The 24,954-nt window shown below is 43.0% G+C and overlaps 1 protein-coding gene across 1 annotated transcript; it reads left to right on the forward strand.

The window, feature by feature from the left end:
* On the forward strand, positions 1–23,167 carry efemp2a (EGF containing fibulin extracellular matrix protein 2a). Its single transcript, XM_036549041.1, has 11 exons — positions 1–254; positions 9,625–9,938; positions 10,883–10,931; positions 11,026–11,238; positions 11,549–11,671; positions 14,093–14,209; positions 14,732–14,851; positions 15,799–15,918; positions 16,174–16,300; positions 19,322–19,517; positions 21,522–23,167. Exons 2-11 carry the CDS (start codon positions 9,843–9,845, stop codon positions 21,681–21,683), a joined length of 1,323 nt encoding a protein of 440 aa, XP_036404934.1. The 5' UTR covers positions 1–254; positions 9,625–9,842; the 3' UTR covers positions 21,684–23,167.
* The last annotated feature ends 1,787 nt before the right edge of the window (positions 23,168–24,954 follow it).

The raw sequence follows: 24,954 nt of genomic DNA on the forward strand, positions 1-24,954 counted from the left end.
CCCACTCAGTCTCACAGGGCCAGAAAAACTGCAGGGCAGAAGAGCTGCTTTCTCAGGAGTACAGAGAGACTCCAGAGAGGAAAGCCCGGGTTCACAGCAAGCAGCAGGGCCAAGTGTCTGCTCATATGAGAGAAAAGACTACGTGGAGAGAGGGAGAGAGAGCACTGAGTAACATACGTGATTAAGAGAAGCAGGAACAAAGACACACAGGTTTGAGGACAAGGAGGACTTGGAAGGAGGAAGGAGCCTAGGCTGTGAGTACAACATGTTTGGAATGTGAGAAAGTATGAGTGTGTGTGAATGGAGAGAGTGGGGAGGAGGAGAAAAAGAGAAGAGTGTGTAACGTGACAGAAATTGAGAAAGAAGACGTGCAGGTCGGGGGTGGGGTGTTCACACGTCAAGACACCTGCAGCGTACTCCCACACTACCCGTTAACACAAACACCTTGACTACACCACAACTTCAACCCACGACTACACAGTAATACTTTACAACAAACCCACAGCTACACAGTTATACTGTACAACAAGCCCACAGCTAGTAATACTGTACAACAAGCCTACAGCTACAGTTATACTGTACAACATACCCACAACCGCAGTTATACCGTACAACAAACCCACCATCACAGTTATACTGTACAAGAACCCAAAACTACAGATAAACAGTACTACAATTAGATACACAGCTATTACAGTATGTGGTGTCACAACATAAACCCACAGCTACATATTTATGCATTTGTGTTTTGTCATTTAGCTGTTGTGGTAGAGTACATGAGCACTAGCACAGATACAGAATTCACCAGTAATGCACCTGAAACAGTATCATAGTGTAAAATAGTGTTCCAGTGACACACACATTAGGGCTGTAGTGAAGAAGACAACACAAAACAAGCAAAATATAAAAGAGCTCTAATGGAAAATTCACGAAATTTCTATGGCTTCTCTATACAGTTGTGGTTAAAGAAGCTCTTGCCTAAATACAGACACTATTGTTATCATACAGGCGCCATGCCAAGCAATAGCCTGCTGACTGTTACACATTATTCATGCAGACATGGCAGTTTCACAGCTGCATTCTCCTTTACCTTCATGCCATGACGATTTGAAAAACTATTTCAAAAACCCATAAGATCTACACTATCTACCTTTTAACGCACTCCAAGGTACTCTGAAGGAGGATTTCCAAAATACAATTGACCTGCAGTATGTAGAATTTCCACTGCATTTCAAGCTGCAGGGATATCAGGTCAGCATGAGATATCAGGTCAGTTTCTGCATTGTACATTACATTATATCGCGTTATTGTCATTTAGCAGATACTCTTATCCAGACTGACATAGGTTATAATTCTATCTATTTGTACAACTGGGTATTTAAGGTAATTCTAGGTTGAGTATCTTGCCCAAGGGTACAGCAGCAGTGCCTCAGTGGGGAATCGTACCAGCAAGCTTTCAGTTACAAGTCCTGGTCCTTACCACTACACCACACTGCTGCCTGTTAAAAGATATACAGGTGTGTGAAGCATAGTGCTTTCGGACTATCAGTCTGAGTGAGCTCAGATGCTGTGATTGAACAACAGTATTTTCTCACCATGAAACAGGAAATAATCAACCCATTCCTGGCCTGCAGAGCATGTAGCTTTATTCACTAAACAAGCATTCTTGAAACAAAATTAAAGTCCACAATTCCAGGAAATGTGACAACATATCCATAGGCTAGCTAATGCAATTCGCTTAAGTGCTATTAGAAACGGAAAAGACTGATAGGCCTACTTACATTCTTGTGCTTTAAGTTAAGAATGCTATTTGAAAAACTGCAACAAAAAAAAAACTTTAAATATCTTAGCCGCCCACCGACCAAAATCCAAAGTACCTCCAAATAGGGCTTTTAAGGTTGCCTGGCGTGCAAATCTCTCTTTCCACCATGACGCTCACGTGCGCTGTGTATTGACTCTTGCGTCCGTCACACAGTGCAGCAGTGGTTTACGCCCATGCGAGAACTCGCTACACAGCAGCAATATTTTTTTTCCTGACTAATATTTATTTGTACAAATGAATATTAATTTTAACATTCGAATATCTGTTTCTTTCAACAATTCAAATTTATATTCGAATTTAGAATATTCTTTGACAGCTCTACTGTACACTCCCCGATGGTGGAATGAACTTCCACATTTTATATGTTCTGCTGAGTCCCTCTCTGTCTTCAAGAAACACCTGAAGACACAGCTCTTCCACTCTCACCTGAGCACCTAAAACACTACCCCCCTTAAGGAACTTCTCATGACTTAAACTGTCTCCAACTAAACTATAAAATAAAATTATATTTAAAAAAAAAATGTAATCTAATGGTTTAATGCACTCGTTAGCTTTACCTGCTAGTTTGTACCTTGCCTGGCCAACATTTGAAACCTGGTCATGCAGTGCTTGTGTTGTATTGTACCTCACTTGTAAGTCGCTTTGGATAAAAGAGTCTGCCAAATGAATAAATGTAAATGTAAGAAACACACACAGCTTAGACGGAGTGCCAGATGCTGCTAAAAGTGCTTTATTACCCAGAGTTGGCATGTTTTAATTGAAATCGGTTGTTTGATGGAGCAGTTTAGCACCAAGTGTTCAAATGCAGCACCTTCTAGTAATTACTTCCCAGTGACATCCATCTAAAATGTCTTAACCTCCAGTTACATGGCCTGTGATCATGATAATGCCAGTTTCTTGTATACAAACACAAGTCAATCAATCAAACTTTATGATATAACACATCCTCACATGCAAGTATGAAAAACAAAGAAATTAAAAACAGGATCGATGAGGGAATTCACATAATGATCTTTTACGTGAAGCCAAATTATGATTAAGGGCAATGCAATTTTCCTTTAAAATTCTAATGATAAACATTTTTTTTTTATCTTATGCGCCATTACTCTTAATTGAGTACTGTTACACATATTGTAAGGGAGCTCAAAATAAATCATGTGCAGAGTAAAAGCAACAAAATGATCCTTATTAATGGAATGATTCTCAGAGTATGTAAACTGTTATTATAGATATGATTCTTGTAAGCAGAGTATGTAGGAGTATGTAAACTTACCATGGGAATGATTCAGTCCTGGTGTTTGTGACTTGATTGTGACGTCAGTAGTTGTTCTAAGTGGTGTACACCAAAGAACAGTGAACAAGACCTTGTGTAAAGTGTGAAGATTTTTACTCACATCCCGGTTTCATTCACAGTAATAGTCCTATGAGGTTTTGTTAATTTGCTGATGGGTCTTGTGGTCTAGTTTCTCATGGTTCAGAGCAGTACAGGGCATACCGTTTTTTTGAGGGTGAAGAGTACAGAGCACATTTCTCTGAGGATAAGCAGTAAAAGGCACTGTATTTTTGTTGGGATGGACAGTTGAGAGCACCATGTATATGTGGGGATGAAAAGTAAAGAGCAGCGGGTACTTGTGAGGGTGAATTATCATCAAGACCAGTATTTCATACTACAGCTCCACACTAACATTACATCCAGACTGAATTACAAATGTGCATAAAGACAAGTCAGACTAAGAGCAGAGATGATACCAAATCATTTGCATCAAAACCAATAGTAGGAGTCAATACATAACATACAGCATTCTGCCAAGTGCCATAGTAGGCGCAAGAGAGTAACTGAGGATGAAGTGCAGGGTTAATTCAATATGAGCAGATGAGGTTTCAGTCTGTGGTGTAAGAATATGTTGTTTAATGCACTACGTTAATGTAGGTAAGGAGTTAAATACAGAATTATACTTATCAGAACTACCCAGGAAGTATCACATGTACCTCTGAGAGCAGGAGGGTTTTCAGAGTGGGTCCCAGGGATTTTCCTGCACCATCTGAGCATGTCTGTGGCTCTTGGGAGCGGCGGCGGTATTACACGCTAGCGCTTGAGCCGGCCAAGTAAGCGCTGAGAAACATTGTCGCCCTTGGATCCTCCTCGATGTCCTCAGAAGTCCTCTGAGTCTGGGATTGCATCCACCCAGCCAGACGTGCTCCAGGGCTTCTGGCAGAGATGACACTGTGCTTTGTGGGGAATTCAGAAGAATGGGATTGTGGGATATGCTGGTGGTGGCGTGACCTCCCAAGGAACTGCAGCCATGGGCTGGCATGGAGTTGCTTCCCCGGTCAGTATTTTCACTGGAACACGGCTCTCTGGGCCATGCTGGAGCGGCAATGTGGCCCTTCTGGGAACCCGGAACCCACATCCTTGCCAACAAGATTCCAGAAGGCCCAACCACCACTTAGCGCACAACAACCCCCCTTCTCCTACTGCAGTGCCCAGTGAGCAAGTGATGCGTGGCTTTCCTCTGAGTTGGTTTACAGTAATTCTCTTTTTTATTAGGAGCAACCCCTTGGGGAAGTCTATGTATGTTTGAATGTACCTGCATGCATGCAGCTTTGTATGTGAATTGGTCAACATCCATACAACTGTACATGTGTGTGTGTGTGTGTGTGTGTGTGCGTGTATACATGTAGCTGTGTTTATGAATGCACATGAATGCAGGTGTGTGTGTGTGTGTGAGAGAAACTATGTGTGCATGTAGCTGTGTGTATGAATGCGCATACATACAGGTGTGTGTGTGTGTGTGTCTGTCTGTATGTGAAAGTGTCTGCATGCATGCAGCTGTGAGTGTGAATGGGTCTGTATGCATGTGGCTGTGTGTAAATGGGTTTGCATGCATGCAGCTGTGTGTGTGAGAAAGTATCTGCATGCATGCAGCTATGTGTGGATTTGTTGCTTGTGTGTCATTGTTATTTGGTGTGTGTGAGGGAGTGTTTGTTTGGTGCTTCCTGTCCTTTACTGACATGAGAAGCTGATATCCCTTTTCTAATGCACCAGTGTGCAATGCACAGAGAATCTATGACTGCCTGTAGTAGCTATTTAGGGGTCCGAGCACGTAGTGCTGGAACCGTATTGTGTTTGCTCCGATTTTTAGGGGTCCAAGCACGTGGTGCTGGAAACCTACATTGTTTGTTCTGATTTTTACTATTTTTATTTTTCTGCCCTAAAAGTGTTTGCACAGCAAAAACTTTAGATGCTAGAACCACCAAATTTGGTCCCTATGGTCACCTACTACTCAGGTAAAAAAAATTACCCCAATTGGCCAGATGGCGCTATAGGAAGCCACAACGCGTTTTGGGCTATAACTCTTGAACCGTTTGGGGTAGAATCAATTTTTTTTCTTTTTCCCCCTGATTCCCTGGCTCCAGATGAACAAAAAAGCTTCTTGGACCATATAGGATTTTCCACCATTTTGAATTTCTTTTGTAAAACCTTTAAAATCTATCTCCTCCTAGACGGGTTGTCTGATTTGCACCAAATGTGGTACACAGCATCTTCAGACCAAGATCTTTAAATATTGCATAAAGAAAGTTACTATGTTAAAACATGTGGCTGCAGTAATCCAATGAGGTTTGTGGGCATGGCCTCTTTTGATATAATAAGGTGTATCTCCTGAATGCAATGTCCAATCATCACCAAGCTTGAGACCCCTCATCTACAGCGCATTAGACTCAAGCCTACCAAATTTGGTGTAAATCCGTCCATAGGTGGCGCTATAGTAAACAAATGGTCATAACTCCATTAAAACCAATAGTCCGACAAACTTGAAATTTGCATGCTTTCTCTTGGTCAAAGGTCCTAATAAAGTCTAAAAGGACAAGTTGATAGCTCAAAAAAGATGGCCGCGACCAGCCAATCAAATTTCAGCAGCCCTTAAACTGACGTAATTATGACCTATCATCATGACACTTGGCAGGTACGTTCCTAGAAAACATTTAAATCCTCATTACTCTGGCATGAAAGCAGATATTTCAACTAAATTTCTTGTGCTTCATCAAAGTTAAGGTCCTTAACTGGGACCTTATGAAACCTCTGCGTCAGCCATTGTGTGTTTCATCCATCTTTGATTTTGTCAAAAACACATTTAACTATCTCCTACTAGAGCTTGGCACAATTCGGTTTTGTGTATTACGTCTTTGGACCATTGTCTTTAAGAGTTGTTAAAGGATAGTTACCAGGTTGAACAATATAGCCACAGTTGGCATAAAACTCATTTAGACATGTGTACCATAAGGCCTGGGTGGAACACACCAAGTTTAATGAAATTTGGCCACTTTGGGGTGCTATACTGATAAAGAAAGTTGCTACGTTAAAAGATGTGGTCGCAGTAAACAAATGAAATTGGTGGGCATGGCCTCAATTGATATAATGAGTTATAACTCCTGAATGCAATGGCCAATCATCACCAAACTTGAGATCCCTCATCTACAGGCCATTAGACTCAAGCCTACCAAATTTGGTGTAAATCTGTCCCTAGGTGGCGCTATAGCAAACAAATGGTCATAACTCCTAAAGCACTTGCCCGATCAAGTTCAAATGTTGCATCGTGTGTCTTGGTCAAAGGTCCTAACGAAGTGTATAAGGACAAGTTGATAGCTCAAACAAGGTGGCCGCCATAAGTCAATCAAATTTCAGCAGCCCTTAAACTGACTTAACTGTGATCTATCATCATGGAACTTTGCAGGATTGTTTTGGATGTGTCAAATAGCAATCTGTATGAAAATTTCTCCAGCTGTCCCAATGGTGGAGCTATACAGCAATTTGAAATATAAGCAGATTTAAGAGGTCGTAACTTTTGACATGTTCACATGAATGGGTGGCACTATAGCAATGAAATGGCCATATCTCCTAAACCAATTCCCTAATAAAGTTAAAATTTTGTATACTGCATCTTGTCAAAGGTCCTGATAACGTCTTCAAGGATAAGTTGATGACTCAGAAACAATGGCAGCCATCACCCATTCAATTTTCGGCTGATCTGCTTGGACCCCATAATCTCCCCTTGCGGCTATATTTTTATATTGATATTACAATTGTGTTTGAATGTTTATATCATCTTATTATGTCTTGTCTGCTTCCGGTCCTCAGAATGCACTGGAAAGCTAGTCACACTCCCATCTGCTTGCTAACACAGGGCTACTGCAGGGCCAAAATGGATAGGAATTTGGATTCTGCACAGTAAACACTCAACAAATATGGTGTTCACAGAATAGACTATATCTATGCAAAGCATTAGAAGTGTGTATTTGCATTCAATGATCATATATGTTTTTTTCAAGAACGAGTAAAAGGAACAGATCATACAAATGAAATCTGATACAATCCACAAAGAAGGAGATGTAGAGCAATGCATTTTGGGTCTTGTATGTCATTTAGAAAGAGGGGTACAAAACGATCAATAAACTTCAAATTACCGTGTTCTTAGTTATTAAAACAAGTAAATAGCTTTTAAGCATAGATACGTACTATAGTGAAGGTAAGGGACAACATTAAATCTTAAATTTGAAGTCTGAAGTCCTCAAGGATCTCACATCCTTTCTCCATGTAAATTGTTAGGCATCACAAAGGTGCAGTGCATCTCTGTAGCCCTGTGTATGTTAGTATAAGAATACCTTTGACCTAGTGCATTCACATGTTAGCGTTTTCGTGATGCCTTAATGATGTGCACTTGCTTGTGAGCATGTGGACTCTTATATTTTATTACTGTTTGTAAACTGTGATGGCGCTGGCATTTGTTGGCTGTGTGTGAGTGAGTGTTCTTACAATTGCATAATGTGAGTCCGTGGACTTGCGCGTGTCCGTTTGCACGTCTACCAGTGGCTTGCTGTCCCTCTCTCTCAGCCTTGGAGAGGCCACACCATAATAACAGTGTGAGGTAGTTATGCTTGTATGTGTGTGCCCTTGTGTGGAGGTGCATGTGCATTTGATCGTGAATGTGTACGTGTTTGAAAGTGTGTGTGTGTGAAGGTGCACGTCTTTCTGTGGTTTTGCAGTCTCTCCCAGCAGACCAAAACAATACCATCACCCAGGGGGGAGCAGACTCTTCACTGTGTCTGAGGTTTGGCGGGGTGGGGTGTTGACTGGGGTTGTGTGTCTATGGGTGTGTGCGTTTCTGTGAGTGTGGGAGCCTGTGTGCAAATGTCTACAGGTCTCTGTGTGTTCATGCAGATTATAATGTCTCCCTCCCTCACTTTCAGTATATTTTACTAAGGTGCGCAGCTGAGAAGGGTGTTCTGGTGCCCGTGAGCACAGTGGTATGCTGTTTTCCCCAAATCGAGTGACAGACCCTGTGCAACCCTCAGTGCCACTCACAGGGTCATGTCATAAGCTCCAGCTTTTCCTGTAAAAACCTGCAACAAAGAGTTTTGATTGAAACTGGGAAAATGCAGATACCCTGCCTAAGTGGGGGTGAAATATAATAATATATCATGGCCAGAAAAGCCTAAGCGGACCACATTCCGGTGTTTTTATTCAGTTCTTTGTGTTTGGAGCAATGTTGAGAGACTTTAGACCAAATTTAGGGTTTGTGGTATGGAGTTGGCCATGTTTTAAGATCAGATGCCTTGTGTGATGTGAGACGTTAAGGTCACCTGAGGCAAAGTGGAGGGCCTGTGAGGGTCATTCTCTTGCAGCAGGCTTCAGTACAGTACTGTCACTGCAGTATGTCAGCTTCCTGGTTATCCTACAGTCATTCTGAGAGGAAGAGAGACTCTATGCTCTATGCTCACACCCTAAAATTCTTTGGCTGACTGAATCCTTTGAATGAGGTGTAGGGCTGGGGCTGTGTTCTGCAGGATTTTGTAGAACTGGGAGGAGCTCAAGCATCAGAATGGACCTGACTGCAGCCTCAGGGACGGACAGGAGAAGGAGAAAGAGTTTATTTAATCTGTGTGATGTTTGTCATCATTTCCAGCAAGTAAGGGTGGGGTGGACAACTGCGGCTTCCTTGTCTCACTGCCCTCAGGTGCTTGCTGGTTGCTGTGATGATGTCAGATGTCAGATGTGAGTGGTGCCTATCCTCAAATGAGCACCCACTTCACTCTGGTGTGCTTTGTGGCTTTTAATATGAAAAATAGCCATTGACTATGGGCGAGTGAGTCAGAGGCCTGCATTAATCTTGCTTCAGTGGTCATGTGCAAGTTCAGGGGTTGTGGCGAGACAAGTCTAGTGTACAATTGGCAACATAGGGTCGCATTCAAGGGGAGAAAAGTATGAGAAAACAGTATTAAAAATATATTAAATTCCAGATTCCAAACAAGGTTGAATGAAAGGGGAAAATCCACTGTGACATAATTATTCCTATGCTGATGATGGTTAAAATGTTCCGCTTTTAAGAGTCAAGCCATCCACCAATAACAGTTATAGGATGATTCACAATATGAAATGCTATGATATAGTATTACTCTAACAAGTGCAATGACACATAATAAGCAAAAAAAGCTATTTGAAATTTAAGCTAGCACTTATTTTATGGAACCACCTAGCATGTCAGATGTTTTGTGAAAAAAGTGGGGAGATCTGGTATTCCACTGTTTACAGTGGTCAGGAAGGTAGTGTATCATGGAGAGGAAAATATTTAGTACATAAATGTCCATTCTATAAATAAATTTGTAACTGGCTTTTAAGAATCAAAAATTTACCACATTGTCCTGGGTAGATGTCCTGGGTGATCCTTACAAGCAGAATGCAGAGTAACTCACCTCCCCTAGTGATCACATGATCAAGCACTAACTCAATGTTTCTCTCCCACCAGAAAAATCCAGCAGCCACCCCAGAAGAGACTGGAATCCAGCAGCTTGTGGCTCCGCCCCCCTGCCTTTCTGCCTGATTACCTGACAAGTGTTTCTTTTATACTGTCTGCTTGATTACCAGACCTGTGTGTCTTTTAGACTGGCTGATTGCCTGGCCTATGTGTTTTTTTGACCTGCTGTTTGAATCTGTCTCAGAGTGCCTGTCCTCCTGACTGTGAGCATGAGGTGTGTATGTGTGCCACTGGTGTGTATGTGTGTGTCTCTGGCCCTCCGTTGTGCTATTTCACTGCCTCCCGATGAAAGTGACACTTTTATGGTAAGGAGGGGAGAGTCTCTCCCTGTAACCCGCCTTTTCCCTCCCTATCCTCCTCTGTTTCCTTTCTTTAACCCACCTCTTTCCTTGCCATCCTCCTTTGTATCCTGTCTTCATCCCACCTTTTCCTGTATGTATTTCCTTTCTCGCTGACACCTTCTCCCCCCTCTCTGTAACAATCCTTTCCCTCTTTCCCTCTCTCTCTCCCCTACCTTTCTCTTCTCCTCTCCCTCTCCCTTTCTCCCACTCTCCCCATCCCTCTCCCTCTGTCCCTCTTTGTTATTCCTTCTGTCTCCCTCTCGTTTCCCCTCTCCCTCTCTCTTTCACAATTAAATTAGTGAGATTTGGGTTTTCCCCCCTACTACCTTCTTTGTCTCACACTCCCCCTGGGTTTTTTGGCTTTACTTTTACCTCCCCCTTAACAGCACAGTATACTCAGTGACAAAATGCAAGCATAGTTTTAACACATTTACATGAAAGCCTTCCATAAAGCTGTCCTTTATATTCATTTTTATGGCATACTTGACTCAAATTCATTGAAAACTTTACTGTTTAAGCAGCAACCTTTCCTGGTTCTACCATGGTGACTGCATCCTTTCGTCTTCACTACACTTAGGAGCTGTTCCGGTCTGTGGTCTTCACCCAACCATGTTACTCCGTCACAGCAACTTTCTGTGACTGACTAAGCATAGTTTGGTCAAAAACAATAAAGCAGTCTTCCCTTGCTGTTAATCTGATATTTACTCATGTCCCTGAATGTGGGGAGACTCCACATTCTAAGCAAAAATCTTAAGTCATGGTTTCTCTCTCAATGCCAGATTCAGTGCAAAGGTTCTGTATTGGGCTGATATGAAAGTATTTTTCCAAAGAAATAATTTATAGGGAATAAATGCAAAGTACTACATTCAGCAGTGCCTTTCTCACTGTCCCCGGTGTTTGTCTGTTAGGAGTGCACAGATGGCTACCAGTGGGACTTACAAACAGAACACTGTAAAGGTAGACATTCTTCTGTCTGTCTTGTATCTGTTCTTCCTCACTAAATCCTTTCTTTCTTCTCACACTGTGCCTCACACCCTCCTCTTTCTGTCAGACATAAATGAGTGTGAGACCATCCCGGAAGCGTGCAAGGGGGAGATGAAGTGCTTCAACCACTACGGTGGCTACCTCTGCCTCCCGCGCTCTGCCTCCGTGATACCCGCCCCCGAGACACCCAGCCAGTCAGAGCGCAACCTGCCTGATGAGATCACAGAGCCCTACAACCCCTGCCCTGTAGGATTTGAGCCACAGGGGGACAGCTGTGTAGGTTAGTGGAGTGCATTTAAGGGAGAATTTAGGACAGCTTGGACAGGGCAGTTGGGGTAGGTGCAAATGAATGGGGCTGCACAGCGCAGGTAAGGTCGCTCATCTGTGGAGTGTCGTGGGAGTGTGGTCTGTCATTATAGTTTAAGAGTAGATTTTAATACACAGCAATGCCTGGATGGGCATTGTAAGTGTGTGAGGTGGCTGGTGATTTCATTAGATTTTGAGTGAATGTTGATTGGCTAGGTTTGTGTGTGTGCATATGTGTATGCTGTGACCTGAAGCAATGAGAGCTGTCTGTCCTCTGACTGCAGACATTAATGAATGTGAGCAGGACCAGCATGACTGCCAGCCCAGTCAGCACTGTATTAACACCCCGGGGGCTTTCACCTGCCAGTGTCCTGATGGGTACCGCAAGGTTGGCACAGAGTGCATCGGTGAGAGACCCCTCACCATTCCTCTGGTTCACTGCCACTGTCCTTCACTCTCTTACTGTCTCACTGCATGACTGCAACAAAGCATTACTGTAACACTGCATTACTATAACAATGCAGTACTGTATTATTGGATTACTATAACACTGTATTATTGGATCACTGCTTTACTGTATCACTGCATGACTGTAACAATGCAGTAATGTATTCCTACATTACTGTAACACTGCATTACTGTACCAATACATTACTGAATAACTGTGTTACTCTAACACTGTATTACTGTAATAATGCAGTACTGTATAACTGTATCACTGTTACTGATTTACTGCATTACTGTATTACTGTGTTTTTGTGTTACTGTAACACAGAATTGCTGTAACACTCATTGTTGTAACACTGCAATAATGTGTTACTGTTTTACTGTAGCACTACGTTACTGATTCACTGCATTACTGTATCACTGCACTAGTGTAACACTGCATTACTGTATTACTGTGTTACTGTAACAATGTCTTACTCAAGTACTGTTGCTTTATCACTGCATTACTGAATCACTACATTACTGTAACACTGCATTTCTGCATCATAGCATTACTGTAACACTGGCGCTCAATGTATTACCATAACACTGCCTGAATTTCAGTGATACTGCATTACAGATTCACTGCCTCTCACTGCATTATTGTATCACTATACTACCTGCAGAGCAATGGTCTCCCATTGTATTTCTCTCTGTATAACTACCTCTATGTGCAGTGGCGGTTGTAGCTTGTATGGTGCCCTGGGCAAACCCCCCCCTTCAGCGCACCCCCCCTATTTTTGTATATAAATATATATACAAAAATAACACTCATAAATATATAAAAGAATTAACAACGACAAATAGAAACAAACTGCAGCATATGTAACAGGTGTAGACTGCGTTGTGTGTTTTAAATAGATGTTATGTGGGTCAGCGAGCGAGCAAGTTTCAAACCTGCGTTCTCACTGCCAACCCATTACAGCCAGTGTCGTTGCCAATTGAGCTAAAGGCAAATTTCCTCTAGCTTGTCGGCATCAACACTAGTTAACCAGGTCTCAGGAAGTGACATAACCACTCGGCTACCTGCTACCCGCTACCTAAGGCTTTTTACGCAGAGCTCACACGAGCTACTCACTTCAGCTCTGCCACATATATAAATACAAATAAAAAAGAGAATTGAATTATTACACTATTACCCTATTGCTAAATATACATGTCATTATGCACAATGCAGCAAACTTTCAGAATAGGAACCAAATGAATCATACAACCTTGGCTAATTGTAGGCATAAGACACCCCAAAAGACTCAATATATCACAAAAGATATAAAATATCAGCATAATATAGACGTCTTTTAAGTTAGCCTACAGCATTGGAAATTCCCCTTACTGAGCTCAGGACCTAGTCAATACAATCACAGAAAATCTGATGTCACCTCAAAGTGAAAGTTAATCAAATCAATAATGTGTTAGTTAGGTTTTAATCGTTTTGCTGCAGGCTACACACATTATCATGATGAAACTGTGTGAAATGTCATCCAATGTTATTTATGCTAGTTGGACAGAAAACTGAATATTCTTGCCCTATGTGTAATAGTATAGCGAGCAACATAGCAACATAGGCTAACAAACGTAAGTGTTATACTAGCCTATTTCATTACATGCATAATATTATACTCCTAAAGAGATGACATAGCTGCATACCTTTATCTTTTGCGCATTTCTCCTCCTCTTCTTTCCTCTTTTTCCTAAACTGGGCACCTGATGGCTTAGACCTTTTCATGTCCCTTTGTGTTGATTTGGCACTCAAGCATCAATACATTACCCATACCCCAATACCGTCAACCAACAGTTAAGACTAAACCAATTCACCTTGGTGGTGTGCAGACTGGTTTTATATTATTCTTAACGATTTTGCACAAACAAAAAAAATGCAACAATATGTCTGTGAAACTATATATTCACAGTATTATGAATGAATTGTGGTTTATTTGGTAGGTTTTTGTAGTGTGACTGATTTTTCTAATTGCATTAGTAGGCTACTGTACAAAGTTAGAGGTGCTCTCTTTGATAAATTCCCCCGCTCCCCCTACCTCAGGCTTCCAATGGAGAGACCTGAGGTCAGCCTACACCCGCCCCCTCCCCATGTCATACTTCTGAGTGGGAGACCCTCCCAGGCAGTAGCCTGCCTAGCTCACAAACTAGAATCAGGGCGCCCACTCCGACAAGGTTAATTGATCCACATGGTGCCACCCCCGGTAAGATGCCGCCCTGGGAAGCTGCCCATGTCATCCATACATAAATCCGCCACTGTCTCTGTATATATCTAAATGTTGATGAGTATCCCAGTGTGTCTGTGTGTGCTATAAGACCAGTCTCTCCCTCTCCCCTGCTCTCAGACATTGATGAGTGTCGGTACAGGTACTGCCAGCACCGCTGTGTCAATGTGCCAGGCTCCTTCTCCTGTCAGTGTGAACCTGGGTTCCAACTGGCTGGGAACAATCGCTCCTGCATTGGTGAGCAAATGCCTGCGTTCCACAGCCAGTCCCACAACCAATAAATTGCTTTTAAAAATCAGACACCAATCAACGCTCAGAGCCAAACCCCCAAATCAGAATAAATAATACTAAAGATGGAATCAGCCAATCAACTGATCTATCTATTAAACAGCTGAATTTTATTTATTATAGTGCATTTTTACACATAATTTGATCTATCAGTCAGTTCACTAAACTGACCATCTATATGTTAGACAATCACAGACAGAGTTCTGGACTTTGGTCTCGTGTCCAAAACAAGTAAGATGTACTGACGTATACTGATGTGTACTGATATGTGTTTGTGTACTGATGAGGTGTACTGATGTGTACTGATGCATATGTGTACTTATGAGGTATTCTGATGTGCGTGTGTACGGATGAGGTATACTGATCCGTACTGATGTGTGTGTACTGATCAGGTGTACTGATGTGTTCTGATGTGCATGTGTACTGATGAGGTGTACTGATGTCTTGATGCACTCCCCCTCCTCATTACAGATGTGAATGAGTGTGACATGGGCGCCCCCTGTCAGCAGAGGTGTGCAAATACTTATGGCACCTTCACCTGTCGCTGTGAGCAGGGGTATGAGCTGGCTCCTGATGGCTTTGCATGCAAAGGTAAGAGTTTATGTTAACCTCCATCTGTGTCCGCCATGCTGGCTTGGATGTATGCCTCATGTGTATTTACCCCAGCACCTCATTTTGCATTTTGTTTGTTCAGTGTTTGTCGGAGTGTGCTGCAGTGTGTGCAGGAGTTTGTTGCTATGTGTATGAGAGTGTGTTGCTGCTAGGTTCCAGAGCTGGCCTGTGTGGTCCCTTTTTGAACTCCTGCATTTGTTTTACTTAAACACACTTTATTTATCTAATAGATCCACTTGCCAAAAATGGCTTCAGCTAAAATCATTGCAACATGCATCATTCATTCGGTAATCCTTTTTCAGAAACCTTTCATAAAGTGAAGTAAAGCACCTTGCCTAAGGACACATTAGAGGTGTTTGACCTTGGTTTTGAACCCATAACCATAACCCATAGCCCTGAGGTTCAGAGCCTCAACTTCTTTGGTGCTCTCTCATGTCTTTTTATTGTCATGGCCCAAACACTCCTGGCTGCTTTAATGCAGTGATGCCTGGCTCCACTACAACCCATGTCAGGCTGTAGTTAGAATATTTTTAAACAGACCTTCAAAGATATGTTTGACATGACACATGCCCCCCTCTAGTGGCCATGAATGGATGTACCTTTATATGTGCAGTGCTTTAGCTCTCATTGACTATTACCCCACACTTCAGTCATTACTGGACTTCTGATCCCTGACTCTCAGTGTCCATCCCTCTCTGTCTCCCTCTCCTTCTCTCTGTCCCATCCCTCACTTTCCTCAATGCCCCATCCCTCACTCTGTCTCCTATAAAGTACTGTATCTCTGTTAGGTATCTGAGCAGAGTGTACCTCCTGTCTCCCCTGTAAAGTATCTGCTAGGTAACTGAGCAGGGTGTACTTCTTGTCTCCCTTGTAAAGCATCTCTATTAGGTAGTTGAGCATGCTGTACTTCCTGTCTCTTGCTACAGATATTGATGAGTGCAGCTACTCCAGCTTCCTGTGCCAGTTTAAGTGTGTGAACCAGCCAGGAAAGTTCTCCTGTGTGTGTCCAGAGGGATATCAACTGCAGAGGAACCGTCTGTGCCAAGGTCAACCCCCTCTCATCCTCGAAATTGCCCTCACCCTGGCGCTCACCCCGACCCTCGTCCTACACCTTTCCTTTTACCCTCACCCTTAGAATGTGCAGTGATACATAATTACAATGAAAGAGTGAAAATGTTTCACTTGCTCCATTTATTCATAACTGTGTGCTCTGATTCAGATGGGTTTCTACTCATTAAGGCTTTCCAGTGATGTGGCTTCTGTTGTAATGATGCTCACCATGGTTGGACGTCCCTCCACAGATGTGAATGAGTGTGAGACAGGTGCACACACATGCTCAGAGGGACAGGTCTGCATTAACATCTACGGTGGATACCGCTGCGTCCACACCAATCCCTGCCTGGAGCCCTATGTACAGGTGACTGGCAAGTGAGTAATGCGCATGTGTTCAAACACTTACACACTCATATACACAAACACATGCACATACACACGCATGCACTTAGTTAAACTGTATAATAGATCAACTGTTGTACTGTATAAACATATGCATCTTTTCTCTATTATGCAGCTATTGATTTCTCCCCCTCACAGAGTCCTCATCATCTGTGAGGTGCATTCCTCACATCTTTATCATGATTGCATAATGTACTTTTTCCACATCACCATCCAGTGGCATTCATCTGTATTCACCTCTGTGCCTTCCAGCATCATTGAAGTACTTTAACTGTAGTATTGTGTTTAGAGTGTTTAATTTGATAGCAGATGCAGGCAGTCAGGTTAATATCACTCATGACATTTGTTCTGGCCTCTTAGATACTAGATTTCAAAGATTTTTTTTCAATTTTTTTCAATCAATTGACTTCTCTCCAATAACTATTCAAGCCATCCAGGCTGGCCAGAGGACTTCCCGCATCAAGGACAAATGCAGTGATGAAGTGTGTGTCATGTAACAGCCCCCTCTAGTGGTATCTTCAGTGCCTAGTAGTGATCTTGGGGGAACATATGGTTTGAAGACCAATGGTAGGTATGAGGGGCCTGTCCCATTCACTGTCCTGTATGTCAGCTCTAAGGTTTTGAACTTGATAGGAGTGATAACAAGAAGCCAGTGAGATAAGGTGAGGAGGGATGTAACTTGACTACATTTAGTGCAATTGCATTCTGGATTAGTTGTAGGGATTTAATGGAATAGGCAGGAAGACAAGCAAAGAGAGACTCTCAGTAGTCCAGGTGTGAGATGACCAGGGCCTGAACTAGGAGCTGCACAGAATACATAGTGAGGTAGGGGTGGATCCTTCGGATGCTGTACAAAAAGAATCTGCACACCAACTCACCACTGTAACCTGAGAGGAGGATAGTTGGCTATCAAGCATTACGATGCTATTAGAGAATAGGTTTATAGAGTCCGGGCTGAGGGAGAGGTCTTGAAGAAGGAAGGACCTGGATGGAATGGAAAGCATCTCAGTCTTAGCCAGGTTAAGCTTCAGGCAGGGGTCCACCATCCACTGTGAAATGTCCTTCAGGCAAGCTGAGATGCACACAGAGACCTGTGTGTCAGATGGCGGAAAACACAGGGAAAATTGAGTGTCGTCAGCATGGAAGTGGTATGAAAAGCCATGGGGGTGAGATGGGTGAGGGGTGAGGGACACCCATAGGCAGGCTGTGGATTCTAGACAGGCCACTGTTCCAGGACACCCTGAAAGAGCATCCAGATAGGTAAGATTGAACCCAAACAAGTGTACTGTCAGCAATCCCCAATGTAGACAGGGTACACAGAAGTAGTGTCATCCACTGTATCAAAGGCTGCAGAAAGGTCCAGAATAATTAAGTCTGAGAAGTGGGAGGATGCTCTGACTAATTGAAGAGCCTCAGTAATGGAGAATAGGGCAGTCTGTGTTGAAGGACCAGCTCTGAAGCCAGACTGAAAAGGGTCACGAAGGTTGTTCAGGGAGAGAAGAGGGTAGTTGGTAAGCCACAGCACGTTCAGGTATTTTAGAGAGAAGAGGAAGGAGAGAGACTGGTCGGTAGTTCTGGACAGCAGATGGGTCCAGAGTCCTTTTCTTCAGCAGGAGTGAAGGACTCAAGCCTCCTTGAAGGTTGCAGGCACACAGCCTATTGAGAGTGACAAATTCATCAGAGCAGAGAACAATGGTGGAATGATGGGAACGACAGTATGCAGGGGAAGGGAATGAGATCCAGGGCACTGGTGGTAGATTGATGTGATGTAAAATGAGCAACATCTCCATATGAGGAAAAGAATTTGGAGAGAGAAGGGGTAGAGAGTGGGAGGGAGGAGGGAGAGGAAGAAGAGAGAGATGAGGGCTGTGGTGATTGGAGAAAGTTTTGAATGTCTGTAATCCTCTGGTCTACATGGGTTAGAAAGTGAGTTTTGAATCTTAGATTCATACCAGGAGGCCTTAGCAGAAGTCATACTTGAAGAGAAGGCAGAATGGAGTGCTTGAGCAGATTGGCAGAGGAGCTAGATTTTCTCCACTTCTGTTCTGCAGCATGAAGCTTGGCCCTGTTAATGGAGTGAATCTATTAACAAAGGACAAGGTGGAGTGGGTTGTGTGGGCCTGGAAGTAAGAGGACAGAGAATCAAGGAAAGATGAGGAGAGAGGAAAGAGAGGAGAGAAATGCAGATGCAGTGGAATCTGTAGAAAGTTTGGTGAAAGAATCAAGGGGTGGGAGAGAATCAAGAACTGTGGAAGAGAAACCTCATGGTGAGAGGATGTGTATCTTATGAGAAGTGACAAAGGTAGGCACTGGTGGGTTGTGGAGAAAGAGGTAGAGAAAAAAGACAAAACAGAGGTTAGAGAGGTAGAGGGGGTGACTTTCAGGTCTGAGATGATGCAGTCCCTCAGGAAGCCCAAATCCAGCTGTTTCCCTGCCTTGTGTGTCAGAGGCAAATACATTAGGATGAAATCAAAGGAGTGGAGCAGGGGGAAGATTCCAGAATGTTGAGGGGTCTTTAGGTAAATGTTGAAGTTCCCCAGTAGGATCAGGGGTTTCTATCCTCTGGGAAGGAGCTGAGAGAACATCCAGTTCCTTCCAGGTTGTCTGTAAACAACAACAATGCAATTGCCTCAAGGTTGCAGAATATAGTGATCTGGCTGATACATACGATTTGAAGACTGAGTAGAGGTATGAGGGCTGTACCATTCCCTGTCCTGTATGCTAGCACCAAGGTTTGAGATTAATGTGAGTGATAGCAAGAAGCCAATGAAGTGAGGTGAGAAGGGGGTTTGAGTTGACTATGTTTAGGGCTGGGACTTTGATTTTGTAACCTTTCTCTAACCTCTACACCCTGAACCCTTGCAAACCAAATTGCCCCTCGGGGACAATAAAGACTATCCAATCCAATCCAATCCAAACCCCTAACATTACCTATTTTGATATTCAGACAGGGATAAGCGTGTGCTCTCTCTCCCCTTCTGTGTACCCGTCCAGTCGCTGCGTGTGTTCAGTCAGTAAAGCCGCTTGCCGGGACCTTCCCCTGTCCATCGTCCACCGCTACATGAGCATGACGTCCGACCGTGCCGTCCCCTCTGACGTCTTCCAGATCCAAGCAACTAGCGTGTACCCAGGGGCACACAACACCTTCCGCATCCGCTCCGGTGATGATAATGGGGACTTCTACATCCGTGTGAGTATGGGAGAGGTCCTTGCCTACCTCTCTGACCGCAGTCATGGCACCTCCTGCTGCCTACAAAGCCAAGTGCTGTTCCTATTGACTCTTTGCAAAGCTCTGCCCACCTTTGATACTATTGGTACATTGGCAACAGTATCAAATGTTGACACGGAACAAAATAACCAGTTAAGCATATTACTTTAGGAGGTAGTGGATCATTTTTTTGCTCAAAATTCACCAGTTTCAGCCAGAAAACTATAACGGTGCCTTCAATATGCTGTTGAGGTGTACATCCCTCTTTCAGAGGACACTCCTACATTACAAAAGCCTACCCCTGACAGTGTAAACAGGAAAAAACTCATTAGCTGTCAGCTGAGGAAAAAACATGGTATCCCCCAGATCTGCTGAATGAGTTTAAGTGGCTTACTAACCAGAGAGTTTACGGATTGTGAATTATTGTTCTGTGTGAACTGTTGTTTTTTGTGTCTCATTTTGGCTGTACCTATGAAGTCAGAAATTCAGTATCTAGTGTTAGCTAACCTTTTCCTCCTAGTACACACACATATAGGTCTTTAGATGATTGCTCCCACATTTTTCAGTGCACATTTTTCTGACTAAATAGTTGAGTAGCTGACATCATAATGGTCCTTTATGTCAGAGTAGGTAGTAGGTAGTTATGTAGCTAACGACAGGTATTAGTCTTTAGCAATTGACTCACAAAAGATATAGAAAGCAAGTTAGCTTGTTAGCCTTACCTTGCATGGTTAAAGCCGATATAGGGCCACTAACTCCATTCTGTCTTGTAATGTGATATAGTGGCTGGATAAAAAATATGAAATAAACATTTCAAACTGGGTAAATAACAAAGGAAATGTGTTTACAACTACCTTAGAGTGTTTGTAGACATGCTTTGTTATTTTTATTGGATCATGCTGTGAATGTGGTCTTCCATTGTTCAGCCAAATGCAAATGTTTGTCTTATTTCCCTCTGTTTTTGGGATAAGAGTGACACGCTCCACACACTCAGCTTGCTTGAGTCAGTCTAGCCCCAGGTACACACACCTTTCCACCATTTTCTCTGATAACACTCTGCTGCCTTTTCCTTTGCCTGCCCTTGACCAAGGGCTTATTCAGCCGAGAAGCAGGAGTGTGAAAATGGGTGAAGAAATTTGTAAAGATATTACTTTGCAGAAGTTTGATCTGTCTTCATAACATGAGTACTTCGGTATGTACAAATATGTGACTAGCATCGTTAAAAAGCTCTGGTTCCGCTCTTTTTTGGGATATGTGAGGTCATGAGTAATTCAAACAAGAGTAATGGGTGTGGAGATGGATGCAGAGCTGTATGCAGATTGTACCTATGATTAAATTTAATGTAAATTCAAAATAATTTTTCTTGCCAACACTTTGTCACATAGACAAGCAACTAGCATCATTAGCGATGAATACTTAGTGAACAATTCAACCGAGAAGAAGGGATGTGAATTTGGACGCAGACTGCGTCTGTCAAGCTTTAAGGGTTAAAAGACATTTTTAATAACAATTGCAAGTGACAAATAATTTTTTAAAGATTTTTCCAGAGACCCCACAAGATTTTGCTGTTGAGGCTTTCAGGGGATCTCAAGTGTCAATCAAGGGGTCTCGGACCCCCCGAGAGCTCCTGTATTTCGCACCCTGGTTGCAGGTATTCATGAGTTATGAAATGATGTAAAATCACCCAATAATGCAGTGTAGTTATGCACTGTATTATTTTATTTCCCACATATATATTTTTATTGCCAGATTGTGCATCTTTACTGTACCATCTTGTTCTGTAGTGTTTGATACTGTTGGTATGTGCTGTTTTCTGTTGATTTGAATCTGAGTTTCTGTCTCTTCTCTGGCCAACCACTGTGCTTGTTTTCATGTCTCTGTTTCTCTGGCCTATGTGTGTTCTGTGTTTAGTCTGGCACATCTGTTTCTGCAGCCAATGGTAGCGCTTGTTCTGACAGCTCTGGTTCCTCCCTGTGTCTCCTGCAGCAAATGAACAACATCAGCGCCATGCTGGTCCTGGCACAGCCGCTGACAGGACCCCGGGAGTATGTCTTAGACCTGGAGATGGTGACTTCCAACCCTGCCCTGAGCTACCACACCGGCTCTGTCCTGCGCCTCTTCATCTTTGTGGGAGCGCACCCCTTCTAGAGGAGGAGAGGGAGCGAGAGAACACGAGAGACAGAGGAGAGAGGGAGAGGGGGAGGAGGGAAGGGACAGGAGACAGAGGACAACAGGGCACTGAGTAAGTGTGATAGAGAGGGCGAGGGAGAGAGAAAGAGGGAAAGAGACGTATACACACACTCATAAAGCTCTGTTTGGATGCTCTGTGTGAGCACTGGAAAAAAAGATGCTTATAGGGTCAAACAACAGCGACTGTGAGGTGAGCCTCAGACAGTGCTGAACAGAAAACTACTGCATCATGCATTCAATGGGAGTGGAATGGTATCATTGAGGGGCATTGGTATCAGTGATAAGCCGTATTACACAGAAGGTGAGCTGCTATATTATTCGCCATCAGGTTCACTGGTCTCTGATTGGTCAAGATGTCCAATGTGAATGTGCCCAGGTTAATAATGGTTGGTTTTTTATTAGTGAGGCCCCTCACTCTGCTTTCAGATATCCTCCCATTCTTGCATTCTTCACCATTTGTCCTTCCTTGCCTCTTAAATAGGTTGCTTTCTAGACCTGCTCTCCACACCTCTTGGTCACGCTGATCTCAGGACAGCGCTCAGCAGCTGCCAAAGCAGCTGTTTGGAGGCCAACACTAGTCTCTCTGATCTCAGATCAGTGGTCAGCTGCTGCCCTAGTCTCCCTCCTCCCCTTGACAGTGACGTCAAGTTTCTTCCGCCTCCTCCTTTCTCAGCCACCCTTTCCTTAGAGGAGGCGGGCAGCAGAATTAAACTCACAGTATGGAAAGACAACAGCATATATACTCCAAGTGGTGTGAGGCAGAGCTCCATTTGTGTGTGCATTCACTTCTGAGCATGAGAACTCCCGTTCCACACCACCGTTCCCGCACGCTGCATGCTGTCTCCCAGCATGAACCTGTCTTTAACCGCACCACGTGAGTGGATTCTTAACTGTCACAGACATAATCGGTGACTATTTCCATTCTGTCCCACTCGGCTGTTTCATTCACACACTCACCCATTTACACTCACAAATGTAACATGGAACAGTGTGTTAGGAACCAGCACATGGTTGTAGATGTGAGAGCTAAAGTCATTAGCATTAGCACATGGCTCTTTGCGGGCCCTTCTTTAGGGCCATTGATTTCTTCCTCTTCCTAATGTCTGCCTGAAAGGCACGATGGGATACACAGATGACCCCTTTCACAGCCAGCTGCCTCAACATTTGATTAGTTTGTCATTCTCACTGTCTAGCAGTGTGCTAAACGATGCCAGGCATGGAAGTACCATCACTGCATGTTTTCATAAAACCCTGACTAAGCTGTCCTTGTGACACAAATTATACCTTTCACTATTAAAATCATTGATAAAAACTCAGTGATGAATTATCTAGCTATCTAGCTGTTAAGCGACTTGTCACAGTAGGAGTAAATGAATTAAAGGAGAGGTGATAAAGTATGGACATCTTTATTTATCACTGTTTTTCTTGATTTAATTTTTCAGTTTGCATGCCTCAAATTTCATTTCAAGAGGTGGGTACTGATCTGGCTAAGGCAGCTATTTAGCTAAGAGGCAAACCACTGCAAATCCATTTTATGAGGCAGAAAAATGACTGGTTACTTTCTAAGAAGTTGGATAATTAGCTAGTTTGCTAGCTTGCAAACAAACTAATGGTTTTGACTACTGTATCATAACCCAATAATAAACATGGGTGAATCTGCACACGTTTTATCACATGCTGTAAGCTAGTGTTAAATTTCATCTCATTCATGCATTTTTCATAGATTTTGAAGGTAAAGCAAGTCCGCTAGCTTGTTAGCTACTCTTAAAATGGCATTTTTAAGAAGTAGTCCAGAACAGCTGTCTGCTGGTATCTTCAAAATATCAACACTGCAACAATACCAAAACAGAATTCTATTACCAACAGTGTGGCTGCATATTTACACAGCGTGTTATCCTCAAAAATGATTATTCTTCATTTTCATGTCATTAGGGATAGTGAGAAAGGGAGGGGCTACAATGTTCTGCATTTATCCCAGCTGTCTTTAGATAAAGTAAGAACAAGAACTGTCCGTTTTCCTTGTTCTATTCTCTCGTGTGTCATTTATAGTGTCCCTCTCCTATTCCACTCTCTCCTGTTCCGCACTCTTTTGTTCCACTCAGTGTCCCTCTCCTGTTCCACTAAAACACTACCCTCGCCCTAGAAAAGACCTCTCATGTTCACATCTCAAAACCCATTCATCATTCTCTTGTTGCTGTTTTTAATATTGGTGTATGTGGTGGAAATGATGTACTTTTTGTTGAGGATATAATACTAAAATAAAATGAAATTAAATGTAAAAATGTATGTATGTATGTATTCTGCAGTTTTCCTTTTTGCAGCTTGCCATCAGCTCCCTTATGTTCTAACCTTTCTGACAGTGCATTTGCTATGTTCATCCCTTGAGGTTGAGGCAATTCAGCTTCACTGTAGAACAGGCATTCAAAAATGTAGCACCTCAGTCTTATTAGTGAGCACTTACGACAGGTATCACTGCTAACTTTGAAATGTGTGTCCAAATGATGGGGGATGAGAATGTCTTTTCTGTCTTTTTCCCTTGCATGCAGCATTTGAAGCTTCAGGATCTCATATGTTTATGTGCTTTGTCTTTCTTTTCCATGGGATCTAAAGAGCTCCGTATCGATCTTGCTGGAGTGAAATGCCTTGGCTGAAAAAAAAAAAACTGGGGGAAAACCCTATTTCTATTGGCTACCCCCATCACTGTTACTTGTGTTAGGTACCCCCCCCCCCCACCACTCCCACCTCCTGTCCTAACTCAAGGGTGATGAGTCATTCTCAGTGCTATCTTACATAATCATAACTGGGAATGCAGGACCAGCCTGTCACCACAAGGGGGTAGTGTCAGATAGAATCAGGGAAGAGGACCAGACCAGAACAACAACCTGCTGATGGAATCTTGCTGCTGGTTTTGTAAATTAATGGACCACTAAATCCATTTGTTTCCTCTACCTTGTTATCATTTTCTCCTCTGGAGTGTGAGTGGAGGCAAAGGTGTGAGTATGTAAGTGTGACTGCGCATTACTAACTTTCGAAGTGCCGTTTTCCCTCAGATGTAAGCATTTGTGTGACTGCTTGCTAAGTTTCTAAGTCTTGCCACTTTCCCTCTGATGTGAGAGTGGGATTTATGTCCACCTCAGCTCAGTCTTAACTCTGATGCCCTGCTTGTTTATTAATATGCCTCTAATCACAAAATCTACGTGTCACTCACATTCAGAGACGGAAAGTTCAT

Source organism: Megalops cyprinoides, chromosome 16, assembly GCF_013368585.1.
Source record: "Megalops cyprinoides isolate fMegCyp1 chromosome 16, fMegCyp1.pri, whole genome shotgun sequence".
NCBI lineage: Eukaryota > Metazoa > Chordata > Actinopteri > Elopiformes > Megalopidae > Megalops > Megalops cyprinoides.

Excerpts from the sequence above, each read along its gene's own strand:
- efemp2a (XM_036549041.1), top strand. The coding sequence starts at position 9,843 with ATGAGGTGTGTATGTGTGCCACTGGTGTGTATGTGTGTGTCTCTGGCC. Across the intron at positions 10,932-11,025 it reads ACAAACAGAACACTGTAAAG|ACATAAATGAGTGTGAGACC; the intron begins GTAGACATTCTT and ends TCTTTCTGTCAG. Across the intron at positions 11,239-11,548 it reads ACAGGGGGACAGCTGTGTAG|ACATTAATGAATGTGAGCAG; the intron begins GTTAGTGGAGTG and ends CTCTGACTGCAG.